The 23,241-nt window shown below is 45.5% G+C and overlaps 2 protein-coding genes across 3 annotated transcripts in view; both read right to left on the bottom strand.

Moving 5' to 3' along the window:
• Window positions 1-1,156, bottom strand: part of Jph2 (junctophilin 2) — a 58,648-nt gene extending 57,492 nt beyond the window's left edge. Inside the window, exon 1 of the mRNA XM_041670796.1 lies at window positions 316-1,156. Coding sequence (XP_041526730.1) covers window positions 316-694 — 379 coding nt within the window. The 5' untranslated portion in view covers window positions 695-1,156. The remainder of the gene's footprint in view (window positions 1-315) is intronic.
• A 6,528-nt stretch (window positions 1,157-7,684) lies between these two features.
• Window positions 7,685-21,999, bottom strand: Oser1 (oxidative stress responsive serine rich 1). 2 transcript variants are annotated; one of them, XM_041670956.1, is made up of 4 exons: window positions 21,880-21,999; window positions 18,208-18,324; window positions 14,010-14,123; window positions 7,685-8,960 (listed from the first exon to the last, which is right to left on the bottom strand). In XM_041670956.1, exons 2-4 carry the CDS (start codon window positions 18,282-18,284, stop codon window positions 8,273-8,275), a joined length of 879 nt encoding a protein of 292 aa, XP_041526890.1. In that variant the 5' UTR covers window positions 18,285-18,324; window positions 21,880-21,999; the 3' UTR covers window positions 7,685-8,272. The 2 variants fall into 2 exon arrangements, with proteins under 2 accessions (XP_041526890.1, XP_041526891.1); XM_041670957.1 differs by lacking the exon at window positions 21,880-21,999 and adding an exon at window positions 21,103-21,194.
• Between the last annotated feature and the right edge of the window lie 1,242 nt (window positions 22,000-23,241).

Below are 23,241 nucleotides of genomic sequence, written 5' to 3'. Positions count from 1 at the left end.
GAAGAATATAGATACAGCCAATTGTAGTGGCACAGGGTTTTAATCCCAGCACTCAGGAGGCAGAGGCAGGCAGCTCTCTGTGACTTCGAAGCCAACCTGATCTACAAAGTGAGTTCCAGGGCAGCCAGAGCTATGTAGAGAAACACTGTCTTGAAAAAACAAAAACAGCAACAAAAATACAGAGAGGCAGAGTAGCTTACCCAAAGCCACACAGCAAATATCACCTAGACCATCTATTTCTTTGCCAACTACCCCATCCTTTCCCATCGTCCCTTCCGGACCCCACTCAAGCTTTACCGGCTCAACTGGGCTCACCTCCATCTGCGTAGGTCTCAGTGCCATAGCCGTCCTGTAGGCCATTGTTCCAAGTGCCCTCGTACTTGGCACCGCTGCTTGAGCTCTGCCGGATTCCGTAGCGCCCCTTGAAGCCATGCGTCCACTCCCCCTTGTAGAGCCAGCGCCCCTTGGTCTCTATGCCAAGCCCATGTCGTTTGCCCTGGCTCCAGTATCCCTCAAAGGTATTCCCACTGGGCCAGGTGTAGACGCCCGCCACTTCAAAGCCAAAATTCCAGGAACCCGAGTATTCACCCTGGCCCTTAGGGCCAGTGCACAGTCCGTGCCCATGTGCCTTTCCCCCCTCCCAGCCCCCACAGTACGCTCCACCATCGTCAAAGTCAAAGCGGCCCCCGCTCATCTCATCCTCACTCCTGACACCGGCCCGGTCCTCCAGCTTGGGCCGTTGGGGTACCTGATGTTCTCCAGGCACCCTCAAGCTGAGCCCCGAAACTCACCACGGGCTCCAGGAGGGGGGAAAAAGCAAGATGCCCACAGAGGCTGAAAGAGACCAAAGGCCAAGTCAGCAGTGGGGGTGCTGGTCAGTGCCATGGTTGGGAGGCCCCCTCAGTCATCCCAGCAAGGTTGCAACTGGCAAAGGAAGTGGACAGAAGAGACTTCAAGTTCCCACAGAGCGTCCCAGGTCCAGCTTCCATGGAATCCGGCGTGCCCTCCTTAAGAAGAGCAGAGAAAGGAGTAGCGGAGTCCTGTCTTTTCAACGCGGGACAATTCCCGTGTTAGCAGCCTAGCCAAGGCTGAATTCCCGCTGCCCACCCTGAAGCAGCCGCTGGCCCCCTTCTCATCCACCCTAGTGGGCGTGCGGCTCAGATCTCCCGGCTGCCCCGCCCCTTCTCCAGCCCTGCCTTCCTCCCAGGATAGAAAGGTCAGTGTTGCCCTAACAAGGCCATTGGATCTCAGAAGTTGCTCCCAAAATAACCCCCAGGCTGGCCCAGCCTCCTTCAGAGCCGGAGGGAGGGGGGCTTCCAATCCGCTGGGCCTGTAGACCCAGGCAGTGGCCCGAGGGCTGAGCAGGAAATCTGAGAACTAAGGGACAGCCGCGCCACTTGGTGGTTTGCCTTCTTGTGGTTCTGAGCTGCGTCCCATTTGGGAGTTCCCAGGATTCGCAGGCAGGAAGAAGAGCCTGAGACCAGCAGACGACTATCCTATCCCAAACCACTTCATGTCTGCCAGATAGCAGGGGGTGACAGGCATGGGGCCCTACAACTTTTAGCATGCTGTGACAGGACCTGGGGCTTCATGGCCACTGCCAACCCCATTAAAGAATCCAGTGACCTAAAGAGAAAGGAATGGGGGAATGGTTGCACATATGCCTTTGAAGACAGAATAGAACTCAGAGAGGAGAGGGTCTAGCCACAGTCTGAAACCCTCTACCCGACCCCGCACCCAGCCCAGGTACCTGGGAAGAACCCTGGTAGAAGGGGGCTGGGGAGATGGCTCAGTTGGTAAAGTGCCTGCGGGCAAGCATGAGGGCTTGAGTCAGATACCCAGAACCCACTTTTTAAAAAGAGAAAAAAAAAGAAAGGACAGGAGAGGAGAGGAGACAAGAGGGGAGGAGAGAGGAGGGGAGGGGAGGAAGGGGAGGAGAGAGGAGGGGAGGGAAGGAGAGAGGAGGGGAGGGGAAGGGGGAGGAGAGGAGACACAAGCTTGTAATCCCAGAACTGGGGAGGTGGAGACTGGCAGGTCCCTGGGGCTCACTAGCTGGACAATATGGCTTAATTGGTTAGCTCCAGGCTAATGAGAGACACTTTTAAAAAATTGGGGGTGGCTCTAAGGAATAACACCCAAAATTGACCTTTAGCCTACACACACACACACACACACACACACACACACACACACACACACGAGGGGGGTATGTGTATCAGTCCAGCCCTTTTCCATCTCTCTGAAAAACACACACACTTCCATGAGCAGGGAGGATGTGGGCTGTGGTGGAATGAGATTCACTTAGAAATACCCAAGGTCATTATTTTTGCAATATCCCCCTTCCCAAATTTGCTTTTGTTCCAGCATCCTAAAGAGCTAGGCTTCATAAGGAGGCTCTTGAGGCAGGAGCAAAGGGCTTGGATGGGTTTCCATCAGCCAGGTTCCCGCCAACCGCCGGTAGGAAGTAAATGTACAAGACAAGGAAGACACGGCAAGCCCTAGCTGGGTCCAGGTGAGCAGGAAATGAGTCTGGGAAGGGTAAACACCACCAAGAAAGAATTTGAAGTTGGATGTGTGTGTGCGCATGCATGAGCGTGCGTGCATGTGTGTGTGTGTGTGTGTGTGTGTGTTCGTAGTGTGGCTGGAACGAAGGAAGGTCAGACATAAAAAACACCTGAGGCCCAAGAGAGCATCAGACTGTTGCCTGACTTCAACCACGTCTATCTGACGTATTTCCAAGTCCCATGATGGTTTTGGCCACTGGACGTCACTGCAGACATTCCCTGCAGTGTTCTCTGCCTTCCTCTCCACTGACAACCAGCTCTTGTGACTCGGTTCCTGCTAACTGCTGGCTCCCATGATTATGTGCATGGCCACCGACCTTACAGAGTCCCTTTAGTGTCCCCATAAACTGTCATCTCAGCCAGGTGCCTGGCACCCTGTCCAGGTGGCCCTTCAGCCCGCCCAGGCAATCCCCTACTCCGAACAATTTTCCCATTTCTTTCCCAAATGTTTTCAAGCTCGGCAGTCACTGAAAGAGGAATGAGCATTCAAATGGAAAGAAGTGTGGGTGCCCCTGTGTCTGTCAGTCACTGTAGTGATGATCTAAGGTTAGGTGTATTCCAGGAGGGGTTCCATTCATACACATTTAACCCTGCTCATCCCGGTAGCTCCCTGGCGTGGATCCCTTCCAGAAGAATCACCTACAGCCTAAATATTAAATATCTTGACTTTGAAGCACTCTCTCCACTCCTTCAGTGGCTTTGCTATTGATAGACCATTATCACTAGTAAAGGAACACTTTGATTTTGTAAAAACAAAATTCAGATTGCAGAATTTGGCAGTGGCCTTATTTGGCACTCAGCCATGGTTGAGCTTTCAGGCAAGCTATGACCCCGCGCACACACACACAACAACAGCAACAATTAAAAAAAAAACAAAAAACAAACTTTAATCCTGTGAATTTTGAGGAAATCACGCCCTCTTGTGGCTATGTGTTTATTATAGTATTATATTCGTATTATATTAGACTTTCCTTAGGTAAACAAAGTTCTTTAAACCCAACTGGTTTTAAAGCAGTATGGAGTGGGAGAGATGGCTCAGGAGTTCAAAGCAATCATTGCTCTTGCAAAGGACATGGTTTCAAGTCCTAGCCCCCACCTAGCTCACAACCATCCGTATAACTCCAGTTCCAGAGGATCTGACCTTTTAGGCACTGCATGTATGTAGTATATAGACATACATGTAGGCAAAATATTCACACATAAAATACATCTTTGGGGGGAGGGGGAATCTGTCTTCCCAAGATTTTCACCACTGCTTGGCTCTGTGTTGTCAGAGGAAGTCAGTCACACCTTTCTTCTTCTTCCTTCTCCAAGTTGGGCTGCCTCCAAGGGAGTCCCTAGCGAGGGAACCTGAGAAGAGGCGGGACCTCAGAACTTGGGAAAGCCTGGGAAGGCCCACCTTCTTCCCTGGATCCTTTTTGCAGAGCGGCCAGCTGGGTCAGCACCCCTTCCCACAGTCTGGCTCCTCCCAGACCCCTGTGCAAAGCAAGGCTTATCTTTGTTCTACTATCTAAATACTTGTTATGTTCGTGTCCCACACTGGCCGGCCCATGCCTGCAGAGATGCTCCTCTCTTTACGTGTGTGCAGCTGACCTCACTTGTCACAACTGCTTTCTCAGTTGGCCTGTACTCACTCCTCTTTGGTTAGCCCACTGCCTCAAACCGGCTCCCGCCTCATTCCTGACCATTGTTCCTTGGAAGTCCCAGAACTTTTCTTTTTTGAGACAAAGTTTCACAGTGTTGCCCAGGCTGGCCCTCAAAATCCTGGGCTCAAACTATCCTCCTGCCTCGGCCTCCTAAGTCACAGACTACAGTTGTCTACTACTGTGTCTTGCCCTTACTTGACTGTATGTATGTCTGTACACTCACACGTGTGCTTTACCACTTAGCTAAATCCCTGAGCCTACTTTTGTCAATTTTTAAGTTACATCTGTTTCTGTGTGTGTTTGTGTGTGTGCACGTGTATATGGCACAGTGCACATGAGGTCAGAGGGTAACTTTCAGGAGTTGATTCTCTCCTACCCTATGGGTCCCAAGGACTTAACTCAGGTCTTTAGCCTTGGTAGCAAGGGACTTCACCCCGAGGCATCCTGCCTGCTCCTCTGATATACTCACTGCCTAGATGTTCTGTTCTCATGACTTTAAAAACCTTTTCTGTTTGTTTTGTTTTTCAAGACAGAGTTTCTTTGTTTAGCTCTGGTTATCCTAGAACAATCAGGCTGGCCTCAAACTTAGATTCACCAATCGTTGCCTTCCCAGTGCTAGGATTAAGGGTGTGTGCCAGCACTGCCCAGCAAAAAACCTTTTTTTTTCTTTTTAAAGTAAATTGTTTATTTTAATTAGGTCTTTCTAGCAGTTTCAGCCCCCCCCAAAAGAGCAGAAAGTACAGCATCCACACAAACTACCCCTAATTTCTTCTGAAATCTTATTTTAGCATCATTTAAAAGAATCCGTATCCTGGTAGCTACTAAATTTGGCTCTCCAGCTGTGCCCCTCCTCCTGCTTTCTGTAATTATGCAAGCACCCGCTCAACTGCTCTACACATCTAAGAACAAAACCAAATTCCCAGTACCCCCTCAGAATCTGTGCCAGCTCTTAACTTCTTAAAAGCTGCCAGAATACTCCTAATTCCGTTCCTCACACCCTTGAATTAGGTCTCTCTACTGTACGTATAAAATAATCCACAACATTCTCCTGCACTCAGCTGTTCAGCCACCAGAAGCTACAAACTTCCCTCCCAATCATCCACTCAGTAGCCAGCGTTTGGGTCCCCATGCTGCAAGTCTGTAACCCCAAAACTTGAAGGCTGAAAGTGAGAGTAAGCCTAGGCCACCAGGCCCAGAGTGTGAGACCCTGTCTTCAAACTTATCTCGTCATGTCTCTTTCCTTTACATACCCACCAAATGGCTACCTCACGCACCAGGAGCCAAAGCTTTTCAAACTACCCACTGACTGTTCCACAAATTGACCCCCCAGTTCTGACCTCACTTCTCGAGCAACCTACAGATTCTAGTGGTTCTGACTGTTGAGTACTCTTCCTCAGCTGACCATATGGCTCATCTTGATCCCTTCAGGTCCAAGGCTACTTTATCCCAAAGACTTCTGGGTCTGAAATGCAACAGAAATCCCACTCCCTACCTCAACCCTTCCTATCTCCTAACCCTGTCCCAATCCATAAGCACTGTATTCACCTTTCCCCACTGACAAGGACATTGTTCTGCCTCCTGCTGTATTCCCAGCCCTGGTACAATGTGCACTGCTCATGCTATAAACAAGAAATACCCACGGAGTGCTCAGAGTACCAAAAGCACATGGAACTCGCCTCAGTCATGGCAGAATCCATTCTCAGGATTAACCACACCCACATGGACCCTCAGCAAAGACCAAGAGGGATGGGGTGAGTCACTATCCACAAGGGTCAAAGGCTCTCACGAAGGACACTGGACTGAAACCTGCCCAACTGGATGTGAGCAGGATAATTTTTTTAAATTTATTTATTTATTATGTATACAATATTCTGTCTGTGTGTATGCCTGCAGGCCAGAAGAGGGCACCAGAGCCACCATGTGGTTGCCGGGAATTGAACTCAGGACCTTTGGAAGCGCAGGCAATGCTCTTAACCACTGAGTCATCTCTCCAGCCCCGAGCAGGATAGTTTTTAATCTCAGCATTCATGTTTGTGTTTAAGAAAGGGTCTTGGCTTGTAGCCCAGGCTGGCCCTGAAATGACTCTTCCTGCTTCTGTCTCCCAAGCTGTAATTAAAAGTGTGAGACTACACCCCAGCAACTGTTCTGAGGAAGATTTTGAGTGGAATACAAGTGACTTATGGCTTATTCCCACAAATCTGAAATTTCTAAACTTTGACCTGACCCCTTCAAGAAGTCACTAAGTAGGACTCTACCCTTTATAAAACAAAATGATTTAAAAGGCTTAGGAATCCATCTGAAGTAATTTTAAGTAGCTTGCTAACTACAAATACTTCCCCCACAATAAAACACTAGTTGTTGGAATGGAATCTTTACAATCAATAAATACCCTCTGTACGTGGTTCCTTGTAGTCTAGGAGCCCCTGGAGCCTGGACCTTTTGAGGAATCTGAAAGGCCATAATTTTCATGGCACTGAGACCTTCACTCTTAGAGCTAACTTGTGCACCTCATTTGTGGTCCTCCTGAAAGAATGCACACAGCACTCCTTGAATTCCAATATTACAGAGATGTACAAAACAAACTATCCTGTCCTGGAAGAACTGCCTTAAAAAGATAAACACTTTCTGACACCAGAGACATCGTGGCATTTTGTATCTTACTCTACTGATAGCCTCTCCTTACTAGATGCTTACTAAGCTGACAGCAGTCTTCCAAAGCTTAGATTCTAGACTTTTCTAGTACGTTTCCTACTTCTCCCAAGTGCAAATGACTCATCTGTGAAGTACAGATCCACTATTCTGAGTCAACTTGAGGGTCAGTGAGATACTTCAGTGAAGAGCAAAGGCTTACCCTGCAATCCAAATGAAACAAACTTCCTGTTATCTTCCCATGACTAGACATTTTCACAATTGGTAGGTATGCATGTGAGTTAAAATAGAAGCTACAAGGCACATATACAATGTGAAACGAGGCCAACACTCAGGAGACAGAGGCAGGTAGATCTCTGACTTCAAAGCCAGCCTGGTCTAAAGTGAAAGTACCAGGACAGAGAACTACACTGAAAAACCCTGTCTTGGGGAAGGAATAACAAAAGAAACCAAATCACCTGAAGGTAATGATTCACCTTCCCAGTTAAAGTGAGTTCAAGCCCCTTCACTAAACTTTGGAGGGAATTTTCCAATGACTCACCCACCAGAGCGTTATAGGAGAGGTATGAAATCCTCTTCAGGGGTTTCAGGGTAGAACATATGACAGGCCCAAGACGTATTATAATCGACACCAGAGAGAGAGACGACAGTCACGGATCCCTCAAATGCTTGAGAAACAACACACCACACTTCTGGATAACAGCACCAGGGGTTTCAGGGTAGAACATATGACAGGCCCAAGACGTATTATAATCGACACCAGAGAGGGAGACGACAGTCACGGATCCCTCAAATGCTTGAGAAACAACACACCACACCTCTGGATAACAGCACCAGCGGGGGTTTATTTAGTGATAGTAAGGTTAATGACTCCCTCAAACAATATGGTGTAGGCCACCTGGTTTATTCAAACTGAATCTAAACCTTAGATCTCTGACTCAACAATAACATAAGAAACCTTTAATGACACAAACCCGTGTTAAACCAAAGACAGTTTAAATGCGTCTTAAAAGCTCTACTACTGGTGGGCTGGCATCTACAACATGAGTGTTCAGTTCAGTTACAATAGCACACTGGAGTTTGACTGTCATATTTTAAGCAGGTCTGAAATATGCTGTCTTACAAGAATTACACACTACCCACTGCTGTCAATCTCCAGTCATTATGGTTTCTTCAGCCCTCAGAACATTTTTAGGAGACATTTTCTTTGACCTGCTTGCCTTAACGGGTACATAAGAACTCAGTAAACTGACAGAATGAAGATTAACTGAGATGCCAAGAGAAGTTTTTATTGCAAGCACAGTGAGCAGAAAGAGATGTCTTCTCACAGAGTGGCCACCAGGTAGGTCTGCTGTTAACTAAGCCTCTGACAACCCTTCATTGGTTTAAAGCATATGAATCAGCTTCTCGTTATCAGGTGTACATCATCTCTGCCATGTGGGACATTTTCTTAGGGATATACAAGTAATATTCCATGTAGCCTGATAGGTCCTCAATGGTCACATCATCCACATAGACACGAGCTTGCTCGGAACAGGATCGAGGGGAGCCAGACAGAGTTCTGGTGTGCAGTGATGGGGAGTAGTCCTCAAGTGATCTTCGTTCTGGGGCCAAAGGAGGGACACTCTGCAGACCTGAAAAGGAATACACTTCCATATCATGCCATCTCTTGCACTGGCACTCCTTGCCTACACACACACACGGCTTCCCCTGGCTTAGCTTGGAAACAGATCGAAAGTCAGAGAGATTGCTGGCCGTAAGACTTTCTGGGGAGACTTGGGTAGTAGCATCAGAGGGCTCTTCTGTTTTACTCTCCGATGTGAGCCTTGGAACTGAACTTCTCAGAGGCTCAATGCCTGCCCCCGTGTGATTAACATCAAGAGAAGTAGAGGTCTCTCCTGTGTTGAACTCTTTGGGGCTTGAAATTCCCAGCCCACTGCTGCTGTCAGGTGGCTCAGTCTGGCTTCTGTGCTTGAGCTGGCTGCTGGGAGGAGATGCTGTCGTGCTGCAATGTATGAACTTGGGAGGATGAAGGACAGGAGACTTAGAGCGTCGACGACGCTGGGTTCTCACTGCTCCTCGTGAAGACTTCCTTGTAGACCTAAAAGAGAAAGACAAACAAGATGTGGAGAAACAGAGCCCTCCTGAGAGAGGCCACATGACAGCTGGAAACAGACCTCCATCTTCAAACTGCCTTACATCTCTGTGTCTCAAAAAGCTCAGCATCCTTTACTAGCAATCTATAGAATTAAGTGAGATAACACTACCACCCAGACCAGACACTTGTCTTCCATTCTTGGTTTGTGGATGTAGGAGAAACGGATAGGCTCCAGTACTAAGCTGATCCACTGTGCCAGTACTATCAAACAGGGCATCGCATCACAAATCACTTCTCTCATGGCAACAGCCAACAAAAACAAAAGTAACAGAGAACTGGAGAGCGGGTTCAGGCAGTAAAGTACTTGCCACACTAGCACCCATGTAAATAAGCTGGGCGCAGTGGCATGCACCTGTGATTCTAGAGCTGGGAAGACAGGAAGATCCCTGGGACCTGTCCAGCCGGTCCAGCCAAGTAGGGGAGCTCTAGACTCAGAAATCTTACCTCAAAAAAAAAAAAAAAAAAAAAAAAAAAAAAAACCAAAACAGGGGAGACCAACTGAAAAAGACAAACAATATTAACCAGTCCTTCACATGTACTGAGTGTGCCCACAAGCACAGAAACATGCACACGCACACACACAGAAACACACAGAAACACACAGACTCTCTCTCTCTCTCTCTCTCTCTCTCTCTCTCTCCCACTCAGGATTTGGTGTCCTTGAGATTTCCAGAAACTAAGAATTAGATGTGCTATATAGCTACTTATAAAACATTTAAATAAAAAGCTGGAGTAAAAGGAGAGTTAAAACTGCCAACCAAAATTAGAAGAAAAAAAAAAACAAACAGCAGGACTTAAAAACCAGGTTTAAATGAAACAACACAACTTGTATTTATTTGGGAGAGGAGGTGGCATGTTTATACCAGGGTACACACATGAAGGACCTCTTTTGGGAGTTGGCTCTCTCCTTCCACCATGTGGATCTCAGAAATTAAACTCAGAACTTCAGGCTTAGCAGTACTGAAGCACCTTAACCCACTAAGTCATCATCATAGCCCTGATACAGAACTTTGAGAAATAAAAATCAAACCGGGCGTGGTGGTGCATGCATTTAAACCCAGCACTCTGGAAGGCAGGCAGACAGACCTGAGTTGGAGGCCAATTGTTCTAAATAGTGAATTAGAAAACAGCCAGGACTACATAAAGAGACCCTGTAGTCTCAAGGGGAATTTGGTGGTGGGTGGGGAGAGGGAGAGAGAACTGAGAGATGGAGGGGGGGAGATCAACTGGGCAGGAAGCACACACCTGTAACCCCAGCCCTAGGAAGTGGATGGAAGGACTGTGAGCTCAAGGCCAGCCTGAGCTACACTGAGACCCTATATCAAAAAAATAGGAAGGGAAAGGAAAATAAAACTGCATCTGGAATAAATGAAACACCACTATTGAGAATTGCTGAACAGGAAAAGAAATCTATTTATAACAAGGGTCAGCAAACTGCAACCTGTAGGACAATTTAAATTCGTCCCTCTACTTGCTTCCTGTTAGGGGTAGGACTTGGGTCAAGCCAAGAGCCTCACGCATGCTCAGCATGTACTTTGCCCTACTTGTTTTTATAGAGCATGTGGACACTGCTCTCCAGTGGGCTACAACTGTGAGCCATGGAGATGAGGCCAGGGTGACCCTTCACCCCTTTCTCCCACCTTCTGGGGCCCACCAAGCTACCATCTCCATCTGGGACCTGCTGGGCATTCAGAGGTAGTTTAAGAATCCAACCAGGACAGGGGAGATGACTCAGTGTGTAGAAGTGATTGTTTCACAAGCCTGTAACAAACAGCCTGATTTTAATCCCTAAAATCCATATGGACATAGAGAACCAACTCCCCAGAATTGTCTTATGACTTTCATATGTGTGCTGTGGTACATGCCCACATCTGCACATTTGCATGTATATACACATATTTAAAAAAAAATCCAACAGCAATACGAAATCCGAAAGACAGAAGAGCACACTAGATGTGTGTATTTCAAACAGATAAGTGGACTCTGGAGCTGCTCTTTACCACCCACTCCAGCAGAACCCCACTCACCAGGCTGACCACTTCGTCTGGAAACTGAGACAGCAGCTGCCTAAGAAGAGTCAACCAGGATGACTACAGCAGCACGGTGAGCAGCTTTTTCTTCCTATAAGCTCCTACATAATAGCCTCAGCTTTAGCCTCTCAGCCTCCAAATTCTAAATTTTTTATTGGATCTGTCTGTCCATCCCTCCCTCCCTGGCCCTCCACCCCTGGTTTTTTAAAGGCAGTGTCTCACTGTGGATCAAGGCTGGGATTACAGTTGTGCTTATTTACCATGTCACTCTACACAAGGTCTGCTAACCCGTGGCCTAAAGGCACTAGAGAAAAGGTACTAGAGACACGCAAAGGCCGTCTATCTAAACAGAAGAGGACTAAATCTGGAGTCTGTTTTAAGAATGCAGAGAGCAGTGCGCTGGAAAACATTGCCCACCTAGCTGTCGAGTACCCTAGGTTCAACCTCAGTGCCAAAAAGAGAACAGACAATGGAAGAGGAGGTGATTTAAAAGATCATGGCTAAGATCTTAAAGCAAAAACACTTAACACTGAAGGCAGACACAGCCTTTCAGCAGCAGCACAGAAGGCAATGGAGTCAGAAGACAACAAACCCAGAAAGTGCTAAACAACTGCCAACGAAGAAACAACTTCAGGAACAACCAATCTATCTTTCCAAACAAGGATGAAATAAAGGCATTCTCAGATAAAGCACAGTAAATTTGTTACCAAACTTGGGATCACAATCTGTGCCCAAGAGGCCAGATTCTGTCCTTAAGAAGCCAATTAAAACAGACAAATTAACAGTAAAAAGCAGAAAAATGAGATTTATTCAATGTGGCCATATCTGGAAGAAGGGTAAAGTATTCACCAACAGGACACAATGTCCATAATTCCGGAGGTAATCATTCATAACTATTTATTTGCAGTGCTGGGGAATGATCAGAGCTTCTCATAGTCCAGGCAAACAACCCCAACACTGAGCTATCAGACAGCCCAAAGGGAATCACTCAAATGGACTCTACCTAGAGAGCACGAGAGCCTTATTTACCAACAGCCTTTTACTAAGAAAATGAGGTTGTATGTGTCAGGGTCTAGAGTACAGGAACCGTGAGAAAAGAAACTGTAAAAATGCAAATACAGACAAATTAACACTAGAGGTAACAAAACCTAACCTGTGAGATAGAAGTAGAGCAGGGTTGACATACTGAATAACCACATCATGGAAGACAAACAATGCAGTACCAAAATGATTGGTAATATCTCTAGCCTTTTTATCAAAACCTTAATTGTAAAATTTCAAAGTCAACTACTTAAAAAGCAAAGAAGAGTACCTTTGAAATTAGTAGAGGTAAAAAAACAATATTTTTTCAAATCGTTTTTTAAAAGATAGGGAAGAAGGAGAAGTAGGTAAAAGAGGGAAAACAGAAAAAGCCTAACAACACTGGGCATGGTCCCTAACAGGCGAAGGAAGGAGAACTGCCCAAGAATTCAAAGTCAGCTTGGGCTACACAGTGAATTTTAGACTAGCCTGGGCTATAGAGTTTGAGTTCATGTCTCAAAAATAAAATATTTTTAAAAAATTGTCAAATAAATTAAAATGGCAGATGTGCAAATACACCAATTATTGGCTAGGCAGTGGTGGTGCATGCCTTTAATCCCAGCACTTGGGAGGCAGAGGCAGGTGGTTCTCTGTGAGTTCAAGACCAGCCTAGTCTATAAGAGCTAGTTCCAAGACAGCTATGACTGTTACATAGGGAAACCAAAAAAAAAACAAACACTAATTACACACTGGAAGAAAACAGGACTAGCAACACTAAAATTCCAGACAAAGTAGACCTTAGGACAAAAATCACTATATTATATAATAATAAGGCTGGGAATATAGTTCAGGTGCTAAGCGTTTGCCTGGCATGTACCAGTTGACACAGAAAACCAGAACACACAGAAAAATCTCCGTAAACTCATTATTAAAAACTGTGAAGTCAGGCATGGTGGCTCAGGCCTGTAATCCCAGCAGCTGGGAAGCTATCTGAGGTCATTCTGAGCTACATAAGGAGTTAATGGCCAAATTGAGTCAAACAGTTGGAGTGTCTGAGAAGAATCACTGGGTCTTGGGTTGGATCACAGTATACTCTCTTTGGAGACATCTGGGAAAGAAAACCCAATCATATTATAAGTTACTCAACGTGGCAGTTTGAATGATAATGGTCCCATAAGCTCACATATTTGAATACTAAGGAAGAATTAGATTTGGTCTTGTCAGAGGTGTGTCACTAGGGGTGGGCCCTGAGGTTTCAAAAGCCCACACCATTCCCAGTGTGTCTCTTCCTCAAGACTGATTCCTCCAGATGTGAGCTCTCAGCTACTGCTCCAGCAGCATGCCTACCTGCCTGCCTGCCTGCCATGCTCCCTGCAGCGACAGGCCTGCACTCCAGTCTTCTGAAACTATGAGCCCCAAATAAACTCTTCGCTGTGAGCTACTTTGGTCATAGCATCTCTTCACAGCAACAGAAAAGTAACTAGGGTAAAAAAGTCTCTAGGGGTGGGGGCTGAGGTGGCTCAGTGGTTATGAGCGTTTGCTGCTCTAGCAAAGAACCACATCAAGCGGATCCTACCTGCCTTGTAACTGCAGGTCCAGTGATTCCAACACTGTCTCTGGCCTGCATGGGCAGATGTACATACAAACAAGCCCAAACAAACATACACAACATAAACTTAATTTAAAAAGACAAAAAACAAATTAAACCCCAAAACAAAAAAAAAAAAAAAAAAAATATTCTCCATGGAAAGCTATTACCCAGGCCAAAGGGATAGCTTAGAATAAAAGTGCTTAAACCAAGCCTGACAGCCTGAGTTTGATCCCTGAAATATACATGGTAGAAAACCAACTCTTACAAGTTGTCCTTTGATTTCTATATACACTTCCTGGCAGGTACCACACCCCAAATAAATAACTGTAATTTGGGGGAGAGCACTCTTACCCGTGCCAACTGTCTTTAGATGCACATGTGGTTTTAGGTTTGGTGTCATCTGTTGCTGTTCTGACTGATGCTCTGACACTTGTGCCTTCTCCGACAGACAGAGACAGGACGGACCTGAGGACAAGAACAAAGTTTACCATGAGGATAACATTCTACCCTCACTAACTCTAATACGACTTTCAGTGATTTTTCTTTCTAGTTTACACTTCTCAAAATAGTGTTCAGCTTTTAATGTAAAATTTCCTCCAAAACCAAATTGAAAAGATCCCTAAAAGTCCATGGCTGCAAAATCATAAGCAAGAGAATGAACTCTAAGTATAGCCAGCACTAGGCTATAAATAGACTTTAGGCTGTTTATCTGGGGCAGATCATGTCTTATATGATCAGGGAGGATGTTAGCGACACTGACCACCTCTTTTACTTAAGAGGCCACAGCCATAGGAACTAAAATCAGGAACCTATCTCTAAGAGTCAATTCAAGTAGCATATGATTCCACTCTGAAGTATTTTACAACTTTTAGAAAAATTTTTCTATTTTTGCAACTAGTAAATCTGAAATATTACTCAGAGTTAAATCTTCTTTGTTTTAAAAGTATAAGTGCTATGGGTTCCCAGTGAAGAACTAGAACCTCAGTTTGATCCCAAGATTCAACATAAAAAAAAGCCAGGTGTAGAGGTGTGTGCTTGTAATCATAGGGCTGGGTAAGAAGAGACAAGATCTGGGGGCTCACTGGCCAATCAGCCGAGGCTACTTGGCAAGCTCCAGGCTAATGAGCTATTTTGTCTGAAAACAACAAAAACATGGCTGGAGAGATGGCTCAGTGGTTAAGAGCACTGGCTGCTCTTCCAGAGGTTCTGAGTTCAATTCCCAGCAACCACATGGTGGCTCACAGCCATCTATGAGATCTGGTGCCCTCTTCTAGCCTGCAGGCACACACGGAAGGAATGTTATATACGTAATAAATCTTTAAAAACAAAAACAGATGGAATAACATTCCACATTGTTGTTTCTATGTGTGTGTGTGTGCGCGCACACACGCACACACACGCACACACACACACACACACACACACACACACACACACACACACACACACAGTCAAGCATGGTAGTGAAGGAAAGTGAAATTTATGCCCTGGCAATGCTGAAGCCTACATGGGCAGCTCGTATATGGTGGTTCTGTTGAACTTGTCCATATTGGATTTCATGGTCTAAGTTGATAAGGACAATTGACCAGGTCTCTTCCTCAAGAGGGCACCAGATCTCATTACATGTGATTGTTGGGAATTGAACTCAGGACATTTGGGGAAGCAGGCAGTGCTCTTAACTGCTGAGCCATCTCCAGGCCAGTACTTACTATAATTCTAGAGGCAGAGGCAGAGGCAGAGGCAGAGGCAGAGGCAGAGGCAGGAGGACTGCAGGAAGTTCTAGTCCAGCCTAGGCTACACACAGAAAGGTGAAGGTCAGCCTAGGCTATCTAACAAGACCCTGTCCCAACCTCATCCCTAAAAATACTTTTAATGGCATGAAAGCACATTTGGGTTATCATAAGAGACACTATGGTGAACACCCATGTATGCTGTGGTCTAAAACACTATGCCTGCAATTCCAGCATCAGGAGTCCAAGGAAGATGACAAGCTTGAAAGCACCCTGGGCTGAACAGCCAAACTTTGTCCGTGTCTCAAAAAGACAACACCAAACAAACAAAACACAATATACAGCATTATATATAAATGACCTAGAGATTTAAGTAAATTGTGACATTTCTTATCCTTTTATTAATTTTTCTATAATTATTTTACAGTCGTATTAAAAGATTTATTGTTTTATAACAAATACAAAGACATTGGTCCTGATATCACTGCAAATCAAAACCTGTTGAACAGGATCATACTAAATTCCTGGCAAAGCCTAATGAGTCAGTTCTCAGCAGTCTTCAGCAGGGTGTATGACAACAGCACAAAACCATCAGAAACACAGGCGGCAAACTCTACACGTCTCATTTTGCTCAGTCACGCTAATGACTCACCCCTTCCACTCCTGGTTTTCTCAAATATTTTGTTCCTTCCTTCCCTAATCTTAATAAAAGCATATCATATGCTACAAATAAACAATTTTTATTGTTTTTATTGCGGTATACATTTTTGTCCACTCCCCTTCCTTCTTTCCCTCAAACACATAATTTCTCAGAAAGTTGTACTTTATTATCTATTATTTGTCTCTGTGAATGGGCACGTACCTGGGAACAAGGTATGTGCTTTTGAGTATAGCTGTGTGCAGAGGCCAGAGGCACAGGATCTCCTTGGAGCTACAGTTACAGATATGGCATGGGTGCTGTGGTCCTCTGCAAGAGCAGTATATGCTTTTCACCACTGAGCCCTGTCTCCAGTCCCCAAATACATAATTTACGACCATAAACTTCATAGATATTTTGCAAAACATTTTATAATAGTCTAAGTAACTTTCAGTGCCATCAAAAGTTTAATTTTATTTTTAGCTTAATTTTACATTCCAGTTTCTTTTTTTATTCCTGAAATAGGGTGTCTTTTATGTAGTTCTAGCTGTTCTGGAACTCCCTTTGTAGACCAAGTACCCACAGATCTGTGTACTTACTGATCTGCCTCCTGAATGCTGGGTTTAAGGTTATATGCCACAACACCAAGTTTACATTTCAATTTCTTAAAATAGGAAAAAGTCTGCATATAATGAGTTACTTATAAAGGTTTATATACTTGAGGATTTATATGCATTAAGTGGATATTTCTAGAATTTTTTAATTAAAAATAAATCACACCCAAAATCACAAAGAATATACTAAAACCACAATCTAAAATTATGTTTTCCCACTTTATTTCCTTCTCTCAAAAAGGCTTGCCAAGGGTGAGGGGATGTAGCTCAGTGACACAGCACACGTATCATGAGCATGGCCCCCAGTACTATTCTCAGGATAGAGAACCCACCTCGAAAACAAAAAAGACAATGGAAACAACAAGAAAATGAGTATGAAGCACATGAGCATAATTCCAGCACTCAAGAGACTGAGAATGGAGGATTATTATTTGGAGGCCAATCTGGGATACATAGTAAGACCTTGTCTCAAAAACCAAAAACAAAAAAAGTATATATAAACATTGATAAGCCAAAAAAACATGCTGGAGAAAAAAAGCATTGGGAAAGTAATAGTTTCCCGAAGTACCATGGAAGCAAATGTGAACATCTTAACATTCACTGTGAAACTCTATTAGCATAAACACTCTAGGGTGGACCAGAAACAGTGCTAGTCACAGGTAGGCAGCTATTAGCATCTACTTGATTTTTATTTTGTAAAGTATTTTCATGTGATTTACAATGGACCACATGAAAAAAGGCTAGGAGCAGGTTCTGGAGTCAGACACTCTGGGTTCAAACTCCACCTGTAACTTCCACCAGCAGAAAGGGACCCAATTTTGTGAGCAGTCTCTCTAAACTAAGACAACAGCAGTTAAATGTGCTCCAAGTTCTCACCCACTCAGTGCTGAGGGCAAGAGTGAAATGCTGGCAATCAGGACTATTATTACTACTACCGGGCTCAACTCTGAGCTTCCAGTGTTCAGTTTCTACTCATAAAAGGATCATAATCATTAGCATTTGAGATTTCATCGGGCTTGGGGCCAAGAAGAACTAGCATAAGAAGAGATGTGATCTGCACACAGGCGTTGTAAGACTTAGACAGCAGCTGGTCTGCGGGTGTTCCCATTAGTTTGGTCAAAGACTCTAAGACTATTGATCTCGATGACAGATCCCTACTGAAAACAGGTGTCCACTGAGAGACACAGCAATTAGAGACTGAAATCAAGTCTTCATAGACCTTTATTGGGACAGTTCACTTTTAGTAAAAAACAAACAAAACAAAAATTACTGTGATTCCCTTGAGATATATGAGAAGTCCCTGGTGGAGTGAGTACTACTTGATTTAAGGTTTGAGTAAACTAGGAAAGAGGGACTGCCTCAACCAAAACACGCGACCTCGGAGTAAAACCCAACTACTGCTTTTCAAATTCAATCATGTACGTACAAAGAATATGTCAAAGTCAAAGTCTTACCATTTACTTACCCTAGGGTAAACAGAGAAGTCAGAAGAGGAATATTTTAACCAAAAGGACTATTTAAATCCAGCAAATAAATAATCCCAAGTCACACATTACATAGTCAATTACCCTGATGCGTCCACTCTTAATTTCTTGAAGGCAGTTTGTAGACTCTCCTCCTCTCCATCCTTGGCTTCAGATTTCATTGTGAAAGTTTCTGCACTCCTATGGATGTTCCCGCTAATACTAAAAAGGAAATAAGAAAAGTGAAAATTGGTAGAATCAAAAGTACTATGTCCTTATACGATTACTGTTAGGAGGAAAACATCTTTTATTTCTAAGTTGCAGTTTATATAACCAGACTATAGGATTTATTTCTTAAGAAAATAAATGAAATAACATAAAAATACATATGAACTACCACAGAATTCAAAACACCCAAATAGTTGATGCCAACATATTCCAAGTTTTAGAAACAAAATCTAAAAACTATGTTTCAGGCTGCTAAATGAGGGGAGAAAAAGCTCCCAGACTGTACTTGTCTAGAAACCTATCAACAGCAGGACCATCAGAGACAGGAGAAAGATCAAACTGTGATACTCTGATTAATTAAAATGCTACTGAGTATTCTGACTTTATGACACCATAGCATTTGTATAAAGCAATTTTAACAACATATCAACATACATGAAAACAAGACACTGCTGTTGTTGGAGCAGGAGAGACCTGCTTCAGTCCACACTGCCTATTTTAGACTCTACTCCTCTGACAACTTTATTTAGTCTGTTCCCTTTGAGTGTCACAGTCAATAAACAAGAAATGAAATCTGTACTCAAAAACAGGTAAAGAAGAAAGCAGAGCTTCTCTTTAGTTAGAAGTAGGAGAAAAAACTACAAAGAACACCGTTCTGCAGGTATGACCTGTGCTTGCTTCTTAACAAACTAGTTTGACTACTTGAAATTCTCAATTTCTGCTCCTCTGATTTTCCATTTAAACAAAAGGAGATAAACGATCAACTTAAGCAACAAGAAACACAAGTCTTTTGATAAATACTCAAATCTAATCTTCAAATTACCAAAGTACTAAATCTTGAACAAATGAACACACAAGTATCCAAAACAGGAGAGGGAGGGAAGAAAAAGACTGAAAAACAAGAAAATTTTTTAAACCTTATTTCTACCTTACCTTATTTTTACCTTATTTCTAATCTGGTACCCCCTATCCCCCCCCACCCCACCCCCACCCCAGGCACTCTCAGAGAGAGCAGTGCCTCTCTACGGATCCTTGGGTATTCTGAGTCTAGATCAGGCTACTTCTCAGAAGTGAGTTATATGTTATTGTGAGATCTCTAATATTCCAAAGGTCAAGATGTCACAATGTTTGACATTTCTGTGTATGTTCAACCTCCAAAGAACTTAGTTTTCACTTCAACATTAGAAGTCAACATAAACTCTCTTCACACATATTTTTGTTTCCTTAACCAGGTCATAAACATGAGGAAACACATTCACATGACTGGAAGCTTCACTGGTCTCTTATTCTTCACTGTAGCTGGGCTCCCCTAAACACACAATAGTCTATATACTAGGCAGAGAGCTGAGTTCTGGTATGTCTGGAGTTGTACACATCTAAAAATGTCTATCACAGGCTATAAACAAGGTTTCTGGGTTTTTTTTTCTTCCAAGACAGGTTTCTCTGTGTAGCTTTGGCTGCCCTGGAACTCTCTCTGTAGACAGGGCTGACCTTGAATTCAGAGATCCCAGTGCCTCTACCTCCTAAGTGCTGGGATTAAAGGCGTGCACCACCACTGCCCAGTTAAAAGTAGTTTTTGGTTCTGTTTTGTGTTTTACTTTTTTGAGACAGGGTTTTTCTGTGTAACAGCCCTGGCTTTCCCGGAACTCACTGTAGACCGGCAGCCCTCACTCACAGAGACCCACCTACCTACCTCTGCCTCCCAAGTGCTGGATCTAAAGGCATGTGCCACCATGCCCAAGTTTTTTTGTTTTGTTTTTTGCTGCCACAACTCCATTAAAGCTGGATTTATAAAGACTGATGAGATGGGTCAAAGGTGGAAAGATGGGACCGCTGAGATAGCTCAAACAGTAAGGATGCATGCTGCTAAGCCTGCCCACCTGAGTTTACTTCCCAGAAGTTGAATAACAGAAGTATTCAACTCCCCAAATTGCCCTCTGCCCTTCATATGCAATACTCATACACATTATGCACATAAAAAAATAATAAAATATGGTTTATGGTTCTCTCAAACGTACCTCTGTGGCAATCAGTCAATACTTTAAGTACATATCAAATTACATGTACTGGTGACAACACCACAGGCAGAAATCCATTCCTTCCACAAGTACTTCCAGAATGCCTAGTACTACGTGGGATGCCACAACAGAGGCTGAACTGAATACAGGGGTCCTGGGAACTCCATTTCTGTAGGGATGATGTCTCACTCCTGCCCTCCAGGATCTTACACTTGGCTAAAGCAGCTTTCCAGCTAAGCCTCGAAACTTCTAATTACACAGTGCTAACATAATAGCATGGCAGATGACCACCCTAGATGTTAATACAAACTTAGTTTTCTTGTTGAGACACCAACAGATATATCATTAAAAACCAAAACAGCCCAAAATAAAAATCTGGCTCCTGACCAAAAACTCAAGAGGATAAAATACTGCTGAAACTGTTTAGAGATTTCCAGCGTTGTGACTGCTCATCTTTTCCTCGGTTCCTTTAGCCCAGAGCAAAGGTGAATGAATAGCCCCAGCCTTAACCTCGGGAGCAAGAGCAGGGCAGGCTTGCGATTACAGAAAGCTTCCGATGCTCCCTTGTGTCCCTAGCTTTCCACTCACAGCGTCTCAGCTCAACAGAACAGTGTGACTGGCCTGCATCTTCATCCACATTACATCTGTGAGAGACATTTATTACCCCTTCACCGCACTGACTTCTCCAAGAATCCCGCTCAGACTGGCAAAGGGCCTGTAAGCAGTTACTCTGCTGGGTCTTAAGTCAGATCACCTGACAGTTTCTCTTTCCGCAGACAGCGTATGCACAAACTTGCTTACTCTTTGAAGCTTTGACTACGCCCTCCTTAAGTTTCAAGTCGAATTCCTCGTTTTCAGGAGCCTGAAAAGAACCAGTATGAGAGCTCCACAGAGTTAAAGCGAAGAAAATTTCCCAGACCTCTAGGCAGCATAGAGCTCCTGTCCAGCAACCCTCCAGGAGAACGGCCCCGACAGACTCGATCTGTCCCCAGGACAAAAACACAACCACAACTCCCTGGGCACACACCCACTCAAGGCCACAAGTCGCAGAACTACAGACAACGCAACAAGTTCGTTCCTTTTTACCAAACTTGAATCTGTCGCGGTTAAACAGGGTCGGCGGGGAAAGGTCCGAACCCCCAAGCCGGGAACTGTCAAGGCTTTGGCCCTGCTCGCCCGGCCAACCACCGACCCGAGGAGAAGGCTGGAGTGGAGCCGCGGAGCGGAGGACGCGAGCCGAGCGATGGGAGGCAAGCGGAGAGGAATGCGGCTCGCAGGGCAGGAAAAGGCGGGAAGGGGCAAAGGGCGCCAAGAAGGGCGAAAGGGGAAGCTGCGGCCGGCGCGGCCCGAGGACCGCGGGAACGCAGGAAGGCGGGAAGCGAAGGCCGCGGCGGACGACGGCCAGGCCAGGCCAGGCAGTCGGCGCAGGAAGACGCCGCGACCGGACGGGCGGGCGGCACTCCGCCTTCCGAGGATGGGAGGCCTGGCGGACGCGACTCTCCGGCCCTCCCGGGCACGTCAGGCCGCTCACCTCCTCGCAGCTGGGGTGCTCCCGGGGATCCGGCCCCGTAGGCTCTTCGCGTCTCTCCGCGACCGCCGCGCCTGACTGACCCGGATCCAAACCCCGCAGATAGGGCGGCCCGCGCCTTCAGGGTCGCACTACGCCTGCGCCACGTCGGCTTGCGCCCCGCCCATCGCTCACGCCCCTCCCACCCCAGTGACTCGGCAGCGCGGTACGCGGCAATTGCGCAGGCGTACGGCGGCGGCCCCGCCTCTCGGAGGCTCCGCTCCAACCCCTCTCCGGAGCACGTGCGTCTGAAGTCATTTCCTGTTATTCTTTTCGCTCCCTCCGCCCCCTGGCTGGGGTTCGCTCCCGGCAGGCTTTCGGGCGTGCCTGCTTCCTCTCCTCCGTCACGTGAAGGGGAGGATGCTGGCTGTGCAGCTGCTAGCGAGCTAGCTGTGCTTGCATGGCGTCCCCTGGTTCCCTCTAATGCAATTGAAGTCACAGCAAGGCAAGGGCTTCGGCGGGGTGCTGGAGTGTGTGTGCCAGCGAGGCATTCCGGGACGCTCGGCCGAGTTTCCTAGATACCCTCGCCGCGGTTAATCTCTTTGGGCCAAGAAGGTACTAATTGGACGAGGCCCAGGCAGTGGATGCTAGCCCCGAATTAAAATGTTTTAGGTTTTTTGGGTTTTTTTGTTTGTTTGGTTGGTTGGTTGGTTTTTTTGCTTTTGTTTTTCGAGACAGGGTTTCTCTGTGGCTTTGGAGTCTGTCCTGGAACTAGCTCTTGTAGACTAGGCTGGCCTCGAACTCACAGAGATCCGCCTGCCTCTGCCTCTGGGATTAAAGGCGTGTGCCACCACCACCACCCGGCTTGTTTTGTTTTTTTAACCTGCTTTATTGCTAAGACTGTCCTGGAACTTGAGATCCTTATGCCTCAGCCTCCCTACTGCTGAAATCGGGCATAATGCATGCCCAATTTAGGAATTTTTGTTATTTTAACTTTATAATGATGGTGAAAGCCTTTTTCACCATCCGATGGGAACTGCATCGGATTTTGAATTTTGGTGTTTTTCCAAGCTAAAAGTATACCCTGTGATGACTCTGGATGCTGGCCAGCAGAGGGGGCTCAGCTCCCATTCAGCCTCAGGAACTCCCCGGGCAAACTGGTGTACGTAATGCTGTGTTGCTATGCTCTGGTGCTCAGTATTAAGTGTGTTTGGGGCTTATGTGTTCCTCTTGTGACCTGCTAAGTAGGGTGTGCCCCCCTCATGAGTTAGGGAACATCTGTGTAGGGTTATGAAGCATGTGATGGTGCCCGAATAAATCTCTTATTAAACTCTCGCTCTGCACTAACTGGTCCACAATGAAAAACAAACAACCCCCCCCCCTTGT

This window comes from Microtus oregoni, unplaced genomic scaffold (genome assembly GCF_018167655.1).
Source record: "Microtus oregoni isolate MIOR12 unplaced genomic scaffold, Mior012 000020F_ref0000438, whole genome shotgun sequence".
In the NCBI taxonomy this organism is placed as follows: domain Eukaryota; kingdom Metazoa; phylum Chordata; class Mammalia; order Rodentia; family Cricetidae; genus Microtus; species Microtus oregoni.
Note: the sequence above shows the minus strand (reverse complement) of the source record. Positions and strands in the feature narration are given on the sequence as shown.

Coding starts and splice junctions, on each gene's coding strand:
- Oser1 (XM_041670956.1), bottom strand. CDS start 18,284: ATGAAATCTGAAGCCAAGGATGGAGAGGAGGAGAGTCTACAAACTGCC. Junction 14,124..18,207: donor TTAAGAGTGGACGCATCAGG/GTAATTGACTAT, acceptor TCTTGTCCTCAG/GTCCGTCCTGTCTCTGTCTG. Junction 8,961..14,009: donor TCTAAAGACAGTTGGCACGG/GTAAGAGTGCTC, acceptor TTTCTCTTTTAG/GTCTACAAGGAAGTCTTCAC.